This window comes from Ptychodera flava, chromosome 19 (assembly GCF_041260155.1).
Source record: "Ptychodera flava strain L36383 chromosome 19, AS_Pfla_20210202, whole genome shotgun sequence".
NCBI lineage: Eukaryota > Metazoa > Hemichordata > Enteropneusta > Ptychoderidae > Ptychodera > Ptychodera flava.
Window position 1 is genome coordinate 29,260,420 of NC_091946.1, and position 15,708 is coordinate 29,276,127.

The window sequence follows — 15,708 nt, forward strand, 5'->3', positions numbered from 1 at the left end:
TGCTTCAACCTGGCTTCTGAGACATAAAGTTTTCCAATACGTACACCAGCCAATACTCTCCTGTACAGACAAGGGGGCTTCTTATACGGCATTGCAAGGTTTAAGGAATATGGGACCCCTAGGATTATGTGAATTTATTTAGTGTTGGTCCAGTCCTTTACAGTCTCACCATCCATACAATCTAATATTGGTAAAACTGTGAGTAACTTGCAACATGTTGAGAATCCAGACCAGAATGTAAAACTGAAAAAGTCCTTAAAACTTTCCATAACATGCATACACAACCATTTTATTGTGTTACAAAAACTGAATAGATTTACAGAACAATTAACAGAAAATTTCCTATTTGAAGATGACCAAGGAGACTCCATGGTGAAACCATGAAAAATTCAATAAAGTTAGCTTAGGGGTGGACCATTTTGATATCCTGGAGGGGGTCTTGAAGATTTTCGAAAAAAAAAAATTCCCAGCAGATACAAGGGAAAAAAATTCTGCCTTAGATGATTTAATGAAAAAAAAAACTGGCAAGCTAATATGGAAGAAAAAAAAATCTGTCACAGTATCAGCAAGAAGAACCTTTTGGGATGTAACTTTCATCATTCAGTTTCATTTTTCGGCGCGCCCTTCGGGCGCATATCTTTAACAATATGAGGTTATTAATTATGAAAATAGCGCAAAGGATGCACCAGGACATCCGCGCAGCGTATCGCTAGTGCATCCTTTGAGGTATTTTTTTGATAATCTTATTATCTTACATTCTTGACTGGGGCATCAAATTGTCAGAGTAGTGACCGTTTTAGTGCAATGTCAACACTTTTTCTTCCGATTTACGGTGCGAATGTAGAACCCTATCGCAGACATGATATCAAACGCCTTCAAGGTCAAGATTTGGATCAGGTTGTAACGGATGCAATTCATAAAGTGAGCCAGCATACGGCTTAAAAACTATGACGGGGTACTTCGATCATTATGAGGAGAACATAATTGCGTACAAAGATTGACAGCTGAATAAATTAATGAGATAAAATTAAATGATGTGGATGCCGCACTCTGATTGGGCTGATGGCTGTCACAATTTTCATAACGTTCCAGTTTGCGACATTGACGGGAAGCGCACAAAACTTCAGCAGCTCAGGTCAAACTGATTATATCGGACTTTCCTTTCCGGCGGCCGCACCACTATTGTTCTTTGTATGTTCGTTACTCGATCCATTGAACGAGTTGCCCGCGCAAATAACTGTCACAATTTGATGCATTCCTAGGCCAAAGATAGATACTATCAGCTGCCACGCCCAAAATAGGAGAATAAGATATTTGGTGAATTGAAAATTGGAAAAACAGAAATATGCATTGTGGGAAATAGAGTTTGTTAGAGGAAAATTTGAATGGCCGCAAAGTACCATCCTCGCGGCAGTACACACCTGTTTCCTACATATCAATCTCAGACCAAAGATTTTAAATTTAAAAATAGGCCTTAAAGTTATTAATCAAAATAATTAAACCATTTCGATTTTCGTTTTTGAAGGTGAAAATTGGTTTATTGGCTGGCCGAAATATGCCACGGATTTATCATCATGCCAACAAGGATTTTTGAAAATCAAGGGTTTTACATATAATTCTTATAAAAAACCATTACATTTAGTTTAGGTGACTTTAACAAATAACTTTAACAAATAACTTTAACAAATAACTTTAACTTTAAAATAACTCACTAAATAAACTTCTATATTATGAACGTAATCTTTCTAACGCAAACAAGTGTAAACATAAAGGATTGTCGAATCAACTGTCAAACAATTTTCTCGACCTAAGCCGCTGTCCAGGCACAACCATTTTAAGTCAGTGTGCCATGATATTCCAATTAAAGTTTAGTTTCTTTATAAACTTTGCACTTAGCGACTGGTCAGTTTCTTTGGCCTGGAGGGGGGGTGGGCGGAGGATTCATGGGGGGTCACCTTGTTTTTGACTTTGGTGATAGGGGGCTACCATGTTTTTGAAATGCCGAACAGGGGGGATCAGTGTGTTTTTGAATTTTGACACGGCTCATACTCGCATAAAATGCATTGTGTCAGCCACAAATTTCATTATTCACTCAGTTGCATTTTGGCGCACCCTTAGTGCACATATTTAACTTTAATGATAATAAGACATATTTTTCAGAGCCCCGTCCTAGTGCAAAACTTTAATATATCAGACATATCTGAGATATCTGTATGTTTAAAATTTTCGACGCGCCCTTCGGGCGCATTTCTTTAAAACATCAAACAATATATATGCCCTTCAGCTGCATGACTTTCATATATCAGATATATATATATATATATATATATATATATATATATATATATATATATATATATATATATATATATATATATATATATATATATTTTATATATATATATATATATATATATATATATATATATATATATATATATATATATATATATATATATATATATATATATATATATATATATCAGAGATTTCTCGATGTTTAATATTTTTCGGTGCGCCCTTCGGGCGCAGTAAATTAATATATCAGAGATATATATGTCAGAAATAACTTGATGTCTGTAAATTGAAAGTCTGTTTTGCAAAGTGTACTAATCATTATGAAATCTGCAGTTAATATGAAAAGCATGACAAGTTCCTGGCACTTTTCTGTTTCCTCTATGAGGATTCAGTATTAGAAAGCAACATGCACTAATATTTCACAATCACATTTTTTCTTACAACAGTTCTGGACATCGGTTATGCATAAAAAGAGTGGAGTACATTCACAGCTCATTCAAAATACTGTATTCAAACTTTAGAATTGACACTTTTAAGTTCCTATCTTACAACTGACATGACAACAATTTCATTAAAACACAGAATGACTAAATATTTAAAATATACCCCAAAAATTATATTGTTATATGTGTATATATATATATATATATATATATATTATATATATATATATAATATATATATATATATACACACATATATATATATATATATATATACTCTCTGTGCCCAAGTTCAGAGGTTGCCATAAAGCCATTATGGTGATAACCGGGAGGGCACATTGTATACATTTTGTGTATTTCGCTCACTGCTTTAATAGTAGTTGGAGCACTCTGAGATTGTTTGGGCAGCCTCTTGCGTAATATAAGGGGCGTTCACTGTTGGCACTATGCTTCGCTCATGGTATGTATTGCCGTTGGAGCACTCTGGTGAGTCCATATTTTCAATTCTCAACAATGTGTAACCGTACTCTCTGTGCCCAAGTTCAGAGGTTGCCATAAAGCCATTATGGTGATAACCGGGAGGGCACATTGTATACATTTTGTATATATATATATATATATATATATATATATATATATATATATATATATATATATATATATATATATATATATATATATATATATATATATATATATATATATATGTATGTATGTATGTATGTATGTATACTGAATTATTCAATTTATATTCTACTTTTTGTTTTACATTTGTCGCGTGCAGGGGGTCACCCTGTTTTCGAAAGTTGGAATGGGGGGGGGGGTCAGCCCTCTGGCCAAAGAAACCGACCAGTCCCTTATGTACAAGTCCGTTGATGTATGAAAAACAGATTGATTTTGCAACATCGCTGCATCAAAAAAAAAATTCTTTGAAGGAAGAATGCAAAAAAAATTGCCAGGATTCACAAGGGGAAAAAATACATCCAGTGGAACATGTGGAAAAAAAAATAATGCACCCAAAATATCTTCCAGACCCCCCCCCCCAGGATATGAAATAGTCCACCCCTTAGTGGGTGAAATGCCTGTTTGTACTGAGAGCCAGTATATTTGAGTGTTTGAAAGGTCCTTGTATAATGAGAGTGCGTATTGTCACTTTGCTTTCACAAACCCCTTTGGCATTGGCACGTTTCCATCCATGAATTGTTCCATGTTATTCATCATATGTGAAAAGAGTGTCTCAGAAGCAATGAAAACACATGTCATTATCAACATCGGAGAAACACTAAACATGCATCAATAAAGGATTACTTCATTTCTGCATTTAGTTCTACAAAATGATTTTCATTTTCACCCTCGTATTTGTCTGTCATTGAAGTTCGACTGCATTTCTCATCTCCTGATTCTTGCATGTTTCCTTTTTTGTGTTTTTTCTTATGGATGAGTGAACAGATAAACTAAATATGGTTCCCAGGAAGGTCATCATCGCAGATGTATACAGCCGGGTGACCTAAGGCTGCTGTCACTAATAATTATTGGGGGGGCTGGAGGAATCGCAATTGAAATCTCGTCTTTTACAAATGCCCCCTCTATACCCTCAAATAAATAAATTTCAAATACTTCCCCATCTATATGATCAAACATTTTATGTCCCTACCAACTATCATATAGCCGTATATTTGTAAGGGGTGTACGCGCTGATAAAATAGACATGTATTGCGCAGTTCTGCTCGCAGACTTTCAACACTACCTTTTTTGACTCAAACACAAATATTCTGTAGTGGCTATAGAAATGCTGTCAGCAGTTTGGAGAGCTGTATTCCTAAGGCAAGTTTTTAAATTGATTCATTTTTAAATGTATCAGTGGACTTTTTGGATATATCAGTCTAAGCCGCCTTGAGTCAATCAAATATGGTCTGGTCAATTGAACCCACTGAAGAGCACACAAAATGAGGCAAATTGTGAATTCCTGCCGACATTTTGCCAAATAGCGAAAAGCTCGGTGACCTACCGAAAAAACATTTTTCTAAAAAGTAAAAGACATATATGACGTAGATGCTACTTATAAAAGTTTTACAAAATTGACAATGCTGTAAGGTTGAAATATGTCATCAAATAAAACTTTTAATCTCTAAAACTTCAGAGTGCAGTTATGGCAAATTTGGTAAAAAAATAAAAATCCCATTTATTTACACATTTTTTATTTAAATTAGAATCTTTACTCTTCTAAATTTTTCTTTTGTGTTATTGTAACGATGAGATTGGAAACACTTCATTCCCTGAATGAACTTGGAATGAATGGTTTTATATATTGATTTTAAGTGAATTTCGTAAAAAAACAATGACTTTCCATCGTACATTTGTAGAAAATCAAGCATGGTTACCTGTAGACTATCAACAGTCCCTCGTGTCTTTTCTTTCTATTTTTGATGTACCGGGGGATTCGCAAGCGTAGTGCTGAAGGTGCTGGCTTGGAATGCTGCAGGTAGTACTGCAAGAGCCGTCCGGGCTGTCGGTGATTGCGAACCTCCCCATCACCGTATGTGAGATAGACTACATCAAAAATAGAAAAGGTAAAAGGGACAGTCGACAGTCTAGATGACCCAATCTTTTTGTTTAATATTTGATTATTTTAATATATCAGAATTCAAAAAATCCTAGTGTAACATTTGAAACAATGTTTCTGATCATACACCCTTGAGCAAACAATATTACAAACATAAGATTTTGATGCTCTTAGTATTTTTGCTTTTTGTATTAATTCAGATCCCTTGTTTTACATCTTATTATGCTGAATACTCAGTCTTCAGCCTATCAACACTAACTACTTTTGTATCATGTTTACTATATCGCTGTCAGTTGCATTTCGTACACATCGAAATATCAATATACCATATTAATACTCAGGCTGTGTGAATAAGTTTAAAGCATTTCAACATGATTAAAAAAAAACTACAAAAGTCTGATGTCTATACACAATATGATCATGTTGCAAAAACAATCAAGTTTACATACATACTGATCATTCACGTCTTTGTTGCACTCTATGAAGAATGTATTCATTAAGAAATGACAAATACAGGCAGCAATATCGGAAGAGAAGTGAACGGTACCATTACATTGAAGAAGATACACTATTTTTGTGTACCATTGTCAACATTTTTTGTGAACAATAATACACCTATTGTCCCTTTAGGCCATTGTCGGAGAAATGAGAAGCCCGTGCCTTTGTATAGAGGGTAGCAGCTCCAACCATCCAGGTGTCAACTTGCACAGGGCAAAGACGCTAAGTGTAAAATATGCACAGGAGTCAAATCTCATCCATGTTGACAAGTTTGGTGAGGGCTACAATGAATGTAAAGATGATTATTGAAACTTAAGGCTCTTTTTTATAGAAGAATCGGCCAAACTCTCTACTCTGAAGATTGTATCTACGCATTTTTTTGACCTTTCGGTCTCGGATATTAAGAGGTATGTTTACAAATCTAACTTCCACTCCTTTGCTAATGTAGGTCATTTGTTTACTGAGACATTGTCCAGCATGTAAGGAAAGGTGCCTTAAAAGCATACATTTCCCTCAATATCCAGGTGGAAAGTTGTCAAGGTGGTGTCAAATGGTTATTTTTTCGCTTACTGTGATCGACAGAAACAATGAAGCTAGGAAATTCACTTGCTGTTTGGAATGCGATCTATAAGTTATTCAAAAGTTCTGAAAACATGTCGACGAAAACCTTTGTATAGCCTGGTGCGTCGAACTTATATTGTCCAGCCGGTAAAGAAAGGTGCCTTAAAAGCATACATTTCCCTCAATATCCCAGGTAGGAAGTTAATTTTGTCAAGGTGGTGTCAAACTGGTATTTTTTCGCTCACTGTGATCGACAGAAACAACAAAGCTAGTAAATTCACTTGCTGTTCGGAATATGATCTATAAGTTATTCAAAGGTTCTGAAAACAGGGCAGTCCGGGTCACCGATAGCCTTTGTATAGCTTGGTCAAGCCTGATGGTCATGTCTTCTTTAAAAACAATTCCATGCCCTCATTTTACCCTTTCTATGTCACCATAGGCAGTGCCCGACGTCAACCGTGACCTCGTCGCGTGCATGTTCCAGTCGGCGCTCATACTAGTCTAGCCCTGCGTACAGGTCTGTGTGTTCCCGGCGTTATACGGCCTCCACCACAGCCCTACAACGGTCTATGGAGATAACTGGCGACTGCGGTCCGGATCCGGACCGCAACGAAAAAACGGTCTTTTTGGCCGAAATTCTACTCTTTCAGGGCAAAATCCTTCCCCTGCCTACCTTTACCTCCTAACCGACCCCAGAAAAGATGCAATCAACTTGTCCTAACGTCCAAAACCGCTCGTTTTCTGAAACATAACGTACTCGACAAGTTGTTTAGGGAGCGTTCAGTTTTTACATCCTGGGGGGGGGGGGTCCGGCAAAATCTTGTCGCCGGTGTTCAAAAAAATATAGACCCCCCCTGCATTTTTCGTGAAAAATAGATGACCCCCCCCCCTTTGTCAGACGAAAAAATTTGATGACCCCCCCCCCCCCGGAAAAATAACCAAAACGCATTTCCATAAACAACTTATGTCCATGGACATTGTATAAAGTAAACTTTATTGGAGTGGTTCGCCAAAGGCAGCCCTCTGGTTAAGAGGGTCATGGGCCATTACGTAAAGTCAACTTTATTCTAGTGGGCCACCAGAGGTGGCCCGCCGGTAAAGAGGGTCGATCATGGCTATTGCATAAAGTAAACTTTACTGGACAGGGCTGCTGAAGGCGTGCGGCCATTAAGATTGCCATGGGGTATTACATTAAGTGGGCCGCCGCAGGCGGCCCGCCGGTAAAGAGGGTCGATCATGGCCATCGCATGAAGTAAACCTAATTGGAGTGGGCCGCCAAAGGCGTCTGCCCGTTAAGAGGGTCATGGGTAATACATAATGTATACTTATTGTAGTGGGCCGCCAAAGGCGGCCCTCCGGTAAAGAGGGTCGATCATCGCCATGGCATAAAGTGAACTTTATTGTTGGTGTTGTTGAAAATGTGGTGACCCCCCCTTTCCTACCAGTGAAAAAGCGATGACCCCCCCCCCCTTTGCGGATTCCAAAATTATGATGAACCCCCCCCCCCTGGATTTTGCCGGCCCCCGGCCATAAAAAACTGAACGGTCCCTTACCCATGGAGATCGCCATTTTGAATCTCGCCAGTTATCTCCATAGACCGTTGCAGGGCTGTGGTACGCAGGGCTAATACTAGTCCAGTCAATCTACGAGATTTTGGCACCCAATCCACCACAAATTGTAACAGGATTTTTTTCTTCAGAATGCATTTCGGAGAGGTACCCAGAACAACATATTAAAAGTTTACTCAAATCTACCTCGGGGAAATATGTCTAATTTGCATAAATCAAATATGGCCGCCAGCCGTCCGACAAACTAACATAATTGACCATATATCACATGTTAAACAGGCTATTTCAGGGATTTCAAAGTCTCACATCACTTATTTGGCATGCAGAATCATTTTTGAGATGTAATTTTTAATATAAGCACTTCGTTAATTTGCATAAATCCAATATGGCGGCCAACACACCTACAAAAAAACATTTTCAGTCATATTGCACGTATTAAACAAGCCATTTCAGTGATTTTAAAGTTTTATATATATTTCTTTGCCAAGGAGAAACGCTTTTGGCGGATCAATGTTACAGAAAAGCGCTTTCATCAATAACACTCTTCGCATATAGAAAGCATTTGTTCAGGAAATTGCATGCCAATTTTGTCCTTTTGATCTTGTCATTTTGTCAATAATTCTCTTCACATATAGAAAGTATTTGTTTAGGAAATTGCACGCTAAATCTTGTCATTTTTGTCAACAAGATCTTGTCCTTTTGTCAATAATACTCTTCACATATAGAAAGAATTTATCAATAAGTTCAAATGACCAAAGATGTAACTATAAATTACCTATAGTTCACACTTTAACCACTGCCACAGATAACTTAGCATAACGAAGACACTAAGCACAACAAAGACATCACTTAGGACAAAGAAGCTTAATAATTAAAGTATCGTAAAGAAACAAAAGCGCGAATAATGATAGGGCCAATAGTCATGAAATTGGGGCACACATGCCATCCACTATGAGGGCAAATGGAAAGCTTTGGAATGTTGTTGATATCATAAATGCATACAAGATAAATGTTATCAGTTCGGATATTAAAAATGCTAGGCATTACTCTTGCGTTAATTAGCCATTGGGGAGGTAATTGAGATGGTACTTTAAGGTATTTGCAATAAGACCATTGACATACAGTTGTTCATGTCAGTCATTTGCAATATCTTTGTTCCCATTCTCATAAATTGTACAGACAGTTAAACTGACTGCCCAATTCTTAAAAATCAAATATTTGTAATTTGTGGTGGTGTTTAATACTGTACAGTATCAAAATATGTAATCTTTAATGTTTTCAGAAAGACGTGTACAAAATTGTTAGTTTGAATTTAGACTGAATCCCTTCTTATTTACGAGTGCATCTTTAGTAGATCCCTCTAGACGATAGGCAAGAAGTCATCACATAACAGCAAAAATACAATAAACAACTAATGAAAACGCACAAACAAAAAACGATATGACCAAAAACAACAAATGTCACAATACACACAGATTAAAACTTAGCGCTGTTGCAAACAAAGTCAGCCTCATAAAAACCTTATCAACACACAAACTCACAAAAATTGAAAACTGCATGCTTAGAGTAGGCTTAAAATTAATTCAAACATCTAATCAGCCCAGTAGAATCCAAGTGTTACATGATACAAACAAGTACATATGGAAAATGACACTTCGATATATTACGAGACTCAGACAAATGATGAAAGTCCCGTCCAAACTGCTGTCCAAATGGACCTCAAAAAACAACAGAAAACACAAAGTTTAGAAAATTATTTGAAAGCTAAGTAACTGACCCTTGTGAACATCCCCTTTAAAAACCAGAAAAAAAATCACATGATGCTTGCAGAACGCAGGGCATTGAAAATTATATCTAAAAATAAGAAGATAGCAATTAAACATTTGATAAATATAGGGAAACAGTAGCTCAGGACACTCAAGATGACATGGGGAAATGTTTAGAGCAACAACTAGGAGAGCAGTGATACTACACAAATGTTGACAGCAGAAGGGACAAAACAAAAATGTATGATAAAAAACACATCGATTACCACATATATCTTAGTCCATTAAACAGTGAATACAAATACCACTTTTTTTACCTCTGTCAAAGTACACAAAACTCGATCACCAGGCAAAAGTTCATATGACGCTCGATAACTGGACGCCCAAGTCCAACTTTTCTCATTTCGAAACAAATCGAGGAAAAACAACAAAAATACATGACATACACAATCGATTCAATACGGAATAATTGAGACAATCAAAGTTCAAAACGATGCGATTTTTGTAATATTACCGGCAGACGTAGAGTACATATAGTAGTACATCACATAATGAAGCATTTGACTCAGTCAAGAGGGCATTAAATAAGGAAACGTTACCAAACGATTACATAATAGGAAACCAAAAAACAAAATATATGCCAGGCATGCTACAAATAAATTAGAGAAACAACACGTGTCAATTTAACAATGAATCCTGACAAAGAATATTTGGGACGGTGCAGTATGTAATCTCCAGTTTCACCGGAAATAGTTGACATTACATTTAAATTTAACGATACACAAGTAAGAATAATACAGCAACATGCGTAAAAAATATCTTTTGGCTTAGATTCTGAGACGGAGTACTTCTTTATTGGAATGCAGCACGAGCTCAAAGAAGTCAAACAGAACATCAACAAAATCCATCCAACTTTTAAATTTTCGTTAGAAACTCTTATCAAGAAATAGTATATTCAGGCCTAATTGTCTATTATAAAGGTGACCGATACAACAAAGAAAATTCTCGCCACCGGAACACACAAAATCAACTTACATTCCTCTTAATACATGAAAGCCATGTAACTCTAAGGCAACATTCATGGGCCTCATTAATAGTGAAACATTAGGATACATTAGCACATGCAACAACAAAAGTGATTTTACACGGAAAGTGAAATACTGCAGTGAAAAACCGGCAAGACGGACAATACGAAAAATGGGAAACAGAACACATCATCGGGGGAAAGTACGTAAAGCAACAGGTCAAGCGGAACAAAAATAAGCAAACAAAAATTCCATTTTCACAACATACATCAGAAATAAATAAAGTTTGTATGAATCTGACATTGTTTGCAACAGTGCTTATCTTTGATTTATTCGTATAGTGGCATTTTGTTATTTTGGACTACTGAAGGTTCCCGGATGTCTTGCAAGTACGATGAAATTGCATTTTGTAAATTTTTTCGATATTTTTAGTTTCCTTTTTAGTATGTATATAGATGCCTTGATAGCAATATTTGGGTAAGTCAAAATCCACCAGTTGTATATATGTACCAGCAGACAGGTAATGTATACACATATTCATACATATGTTTGTCAACTTTAGAAAAACTTGTGAACAAGTTTAAATACATCATCTGTATGACTTTGTTGTTCTCATACTTGGCATTGTGGTGTATATCAATGGATAACCATGACTCTGGGCGTATGCTCAAATGAGCACATGTCCCTGATAATATGCAGACCAACCAAAAAACCATGAAAATTGTCAAAAATACGAAAAGCCATTGTCACATTACTTTGAAATATATGTTGTACTATAAGATTGCCTTCGACGTGCGTCGATATTGAAAGACTTGAACTTTTACTCGTAATTGTCGTATGAAAACTTCTGGTCATTCCCTTTCAAAATGTAGAATAATGATTACGGGTATTCACAAGAAATTTGGTACCTGACAAAGAAAGTACCTGATATTTCCCGACTCTTGAAATTCAAAATTGCCACCATCCCTGTGTTGACACACAGAGTAATATCATAGACTGTCTGATATTACTCTGTGGTTGACACTATAATAAAATATTCAACTTTCAATTTCCACAAAAATAACCTGCAGTAAAGTTATTTCTTGAGGTTCAAAATTATTGTACATGAGCTCCCATAGCGTAGAAAACTTGATATGTGTCATGTGTGTCATCATGGCGTTATGTGTCTGCAAAAAAGGAGATGTATGGTCGGACTGACAAGTTTTCTTATTGAATAACATATACTTCAGCACATATTCCTATACAAGGAAATAGAAAACTATTCTGGTCCAAATTGTTGCAATTATTTTTCATAGAATGAGAACTAAATGCATGAGACAAAGTTCATAAAAGTGTTTATTAATAATATTAATTTTTGTACCTTCTTTCCAGTGAGATGGCTTTCAAATTGTCGCTATCTGAATTACCATCACTGATAGAGACGTTGCGAAAATGGTCTCCAGAGTCTCTGCAAATGTATTCCTTGCTGAGGAACAGTTACAGAACAAATAATGTGTGGCCTGTTCTTGAAGTCTATGTGGATAGCAAAGATATGGAAAAACTGACCAGTGTGGTGGCAGTGTGGTACCTGACTTCACAACGAACACAAAAACGATACACTTTTTACACAAGGGATCAAAACACGTCAAAGGTTTTGATCAGAGAACCTGGTGTAGTTGAAATTGAGAGAGATGAATTCATTTCTCTGAACTGTGTAGAACCAACGATTGATGTTGTTGCTGAATACCTTAAGGTTATGAATTTTATACCAGGCATCATTGGACCAGCTTACACATACATCCTTGATGACCTTGAACTTGCAGATGAAATAGCCAGCAGGGAAATTCCAGCAAAGTTACGAATAGCTCCCCTGGAAGTGAAACATGCAAAGTTTTTACTGAATGCATGGCAATATGGAACAGCCCCAGCCATTGAGTTTTTTGAAAATGAAATCAAATACCAACAGACATTGGCCCTTTTCAATGAAAAAGGAGAGCCTATTTCTTGGGTTGTTGCCAAGGCGTGGGGTGACATTGGCTCCACATACACATCACCTGGTTATCGGCGCCAGGGTTTAGCTAGTATTTTGACTGCAAAGCTGGCCAAACTGATTCTACAGCAAAATGATATTCCTTTCACAAAAATCAACAAAAACAATGAAACATCGGTTGCCTTGCATACTAAAGTAGGTTTTAAAGAAGTAAAGGTCAATACCATATGGTTCAAATTAAATTGAGCTAGATCCGTAAAGGCAAATACTAAATTTGCAATTATGGCAAAATGACCTGAAAACAATAATGATAACATTTTGAATATGTAATTGATAATGTAAAAAACTATGAAAAATTCATGTTTAGATCTACCAGGGTGAAACGTCTTTTTATATCTTGACTATTGATGATTGTATTGATGAAAGAATAGTCAATGAATTTCATAGAAGGATCAACAGCTGCGATTTAAAATGTCAATGAAAATGGAACTCAAGAAAGATTTTTCAGAATCATATAAAAATTACAATTCAACAAAGATAATTAATGATAGTAGAATATGAAAATTGAAATTCACCAATACGAATTCACTGAAATTCGTTGAGAGATCAATGGAATTCATCACCTGTAACGTAACACTCACATTTTTTTTTATTCAGTCGCCATCATCTAACGGGTGCTAGCCCATTTGCAGGATGAGGTACCCATAACCCACTACCCCAATGGAGCACAGAGGAGTAAAGTGCCTCGCTCAAGGGCACAACACCGAGCTAGAGTCTGGAATTCACCGTCCTCCGACAGTGAATCCGATACTCTGGATCTACCGGGACATGAACCGGGTCTCGAACTCACCATCCTCCGATAGTGAGTCCGTTACCCTAACCACTGGTCCCCGGTGCCGCCATTGGCAAGATTATCAAGTTCAGCAATAGATCATTAATATATGAGAAAAATTCTTCGCATTACCAATACTACCGTAGATATTCAATGAAAATCAAAAACAATCATTGTAATTTGATAGTGAAAGGTCAGTATAAATGGCCAGTGCTGCTCTCTGATGTCCAGCATGGTAAAGATGCAACATAATACATAATACTAAGTACGCATATTTTTCATTAAAACATTTTATTCATTCATCATCACATAGGGCTTAAAATATCAATTCTACCAAAGGGGCTGACAGACTGAATAATAAACAAGGAAACACAAAAAGGAACAACCGAACAAACAAATAAACACAAACAAAATCAATCCAATGGACAGACTAAAAGACTGATTGCAAAAACTATATGGGCAAATGTGTACAGCAGAGCAATTTTGAGGCTGAAAAACCAATGTAATTACTCTGCGACTGTCTCAATCCATTATCCTCCACTCTTCAAGTCCCCTGTGTGTCTACCTCCTTTTGTTTATCATTCATTTTTCTTAATCATACCCCACTGTATTATATGAATCTCATGTGCGGAAGATCAACACTTGCAATGGACAATGTATTATCTAAAAATTATTTTAAAAAATATGAAAATGTCATAGTTGAACAGTATAGGTTTCCATCAAAAAATGTATCATTATAATCGTTTATTGTACCTTACTGCCCTCTCCATAGTGCCTTTTGTATATTATACAGACCTCCAATGGGACAAACAAGATTAAGAGACACTCTCATTGAAGAAGTATACTGAGAAACAGCAATTGATCTCGTATGTCACGAATGGTTTTACTTCCTCTGGCAAATCTTCATTTCATTTGCGTTAATATATTGGGATGCGTTGAAAATAATCTACCTTTACCGGCAACCTAATTCTTGCAGCTCGACCACAATAGTCGGAGGTTATATATAGTCATCATCTATGGAGAAAAATCATTGTACTATACCGGTATATTAAATGTGCATATATACAATCGGCGTTTAATTTAGAGATGATAGAAAATAAAAGCCATGCTCTATCATCCATGACTGGTGTAGAACAATTTGGAATTTATATATATCCCTAATAAGGAAAGTTAATAAAATATGCATCTTAGAAATTGGCTGAACTAAAAATGCTTAATTACTTTCAAGAATGTTGTATCATAGTATTGTCATGTTTCTATAATTTGTACCGGTTACCGTAAATCTTCATTCTAGTAATTCACCATATTTCAACATTTCGCCACTTGAGCTTGAATTTCCACGATTTACCGTAGGTGTAATTCTTCAAAATTGGCGGCAAATTTACATTTTCAAGTCTCTTCTGTTTAAATTCAATGGCAGCGCATTCCAGCACCCGCGTGTCTCGTGAATTCCTATAATTATGCATGAAATGTCTCACGCAAGGTTGGACAATAGAAAGACAATGTAGTCGAACTTTTATCAGAACTGTAGCTGTTAAGTATAGCTTTTCATATTTTCACAGCTTGGATTTAAAACAATAGTGTTTTGACATGTCTCATGCATACTACGTATTAATCATTGTGAAACTAGCGTTGGCAAGTTTTCTTGTCGACAAAGTATTGTAAATTTGAGAGTCGGACTTTGGGAGCCTTGGAGTGAGCATATCTCCAGGCTCTCGGAGCTAAGGGTTGCCCCAGGCAGCCATCAGGCTGACCTGGGGAAATAAAGTTTCGAGCGCAACGTTAATTCCTGTGTCGCCTGATCTATATATATTTACTCCATCTACGCGTGCTGTGGTCTGAAGTTCCCCCTGAATCCTTGAGTCAGAACATCAAGAACATTTCCTTTACAATTTGACATGGTGGAGAATCCGGGCAGTTTCTTGAAACACGACTCCATAATTTAGCCGGGGAATGGCCCCAAAGTTGGGAGCGAAAAAACAGACAAATGCGAAAAGAACAGTATTGCGGTACATTGGTGAGTTCATACTTACCAATTTCCTTGGGTCTCCGAGGTCAGCACGTCGATTCTCGAGCACAGGGAGTGATAGGTAGAGGTGTGTATCCCACCATTTAAGGACGAAAGTGTTAAACCGTTTGCGTTACGTCGGAATACATTAAGTGTGTAAGAAAGAGAATTCCTCTT

General features: G+C 36.7%; 1 protein-coding gene across 1 annotated transcript; it reads left to right on the forward strand.

The window, feature by feature from the left end:
• Window positions 1-12,097: 12,097 nt before the first annotated feature.
• On the forward strand, window positions 12,098-12,937 carry LOC139118142 (glycine-N-acyltransferase-like protein 3). Its single transcript, XM_070681436.1, has one exon. It carries the CDS (start codon window positions 12,098-12,100, stop codon window positions 12,935-12,937), a length of 840 nt encoding a protein of 279 aa, XP_070537537.1.
• The last annotated feature ends 2,771 nt before the right edge of the window (window positions 12,938-15,708 follow it).

Excerpts from the sequence above, each read along its gene's own strand:
- LOC139118142 (XM_070681436.1), top strand. The coding sequence starts at position 12,098 with ATGGCTTTCAAATTGTCGCTATCTGAATTACCATCACTGATAGAGACG.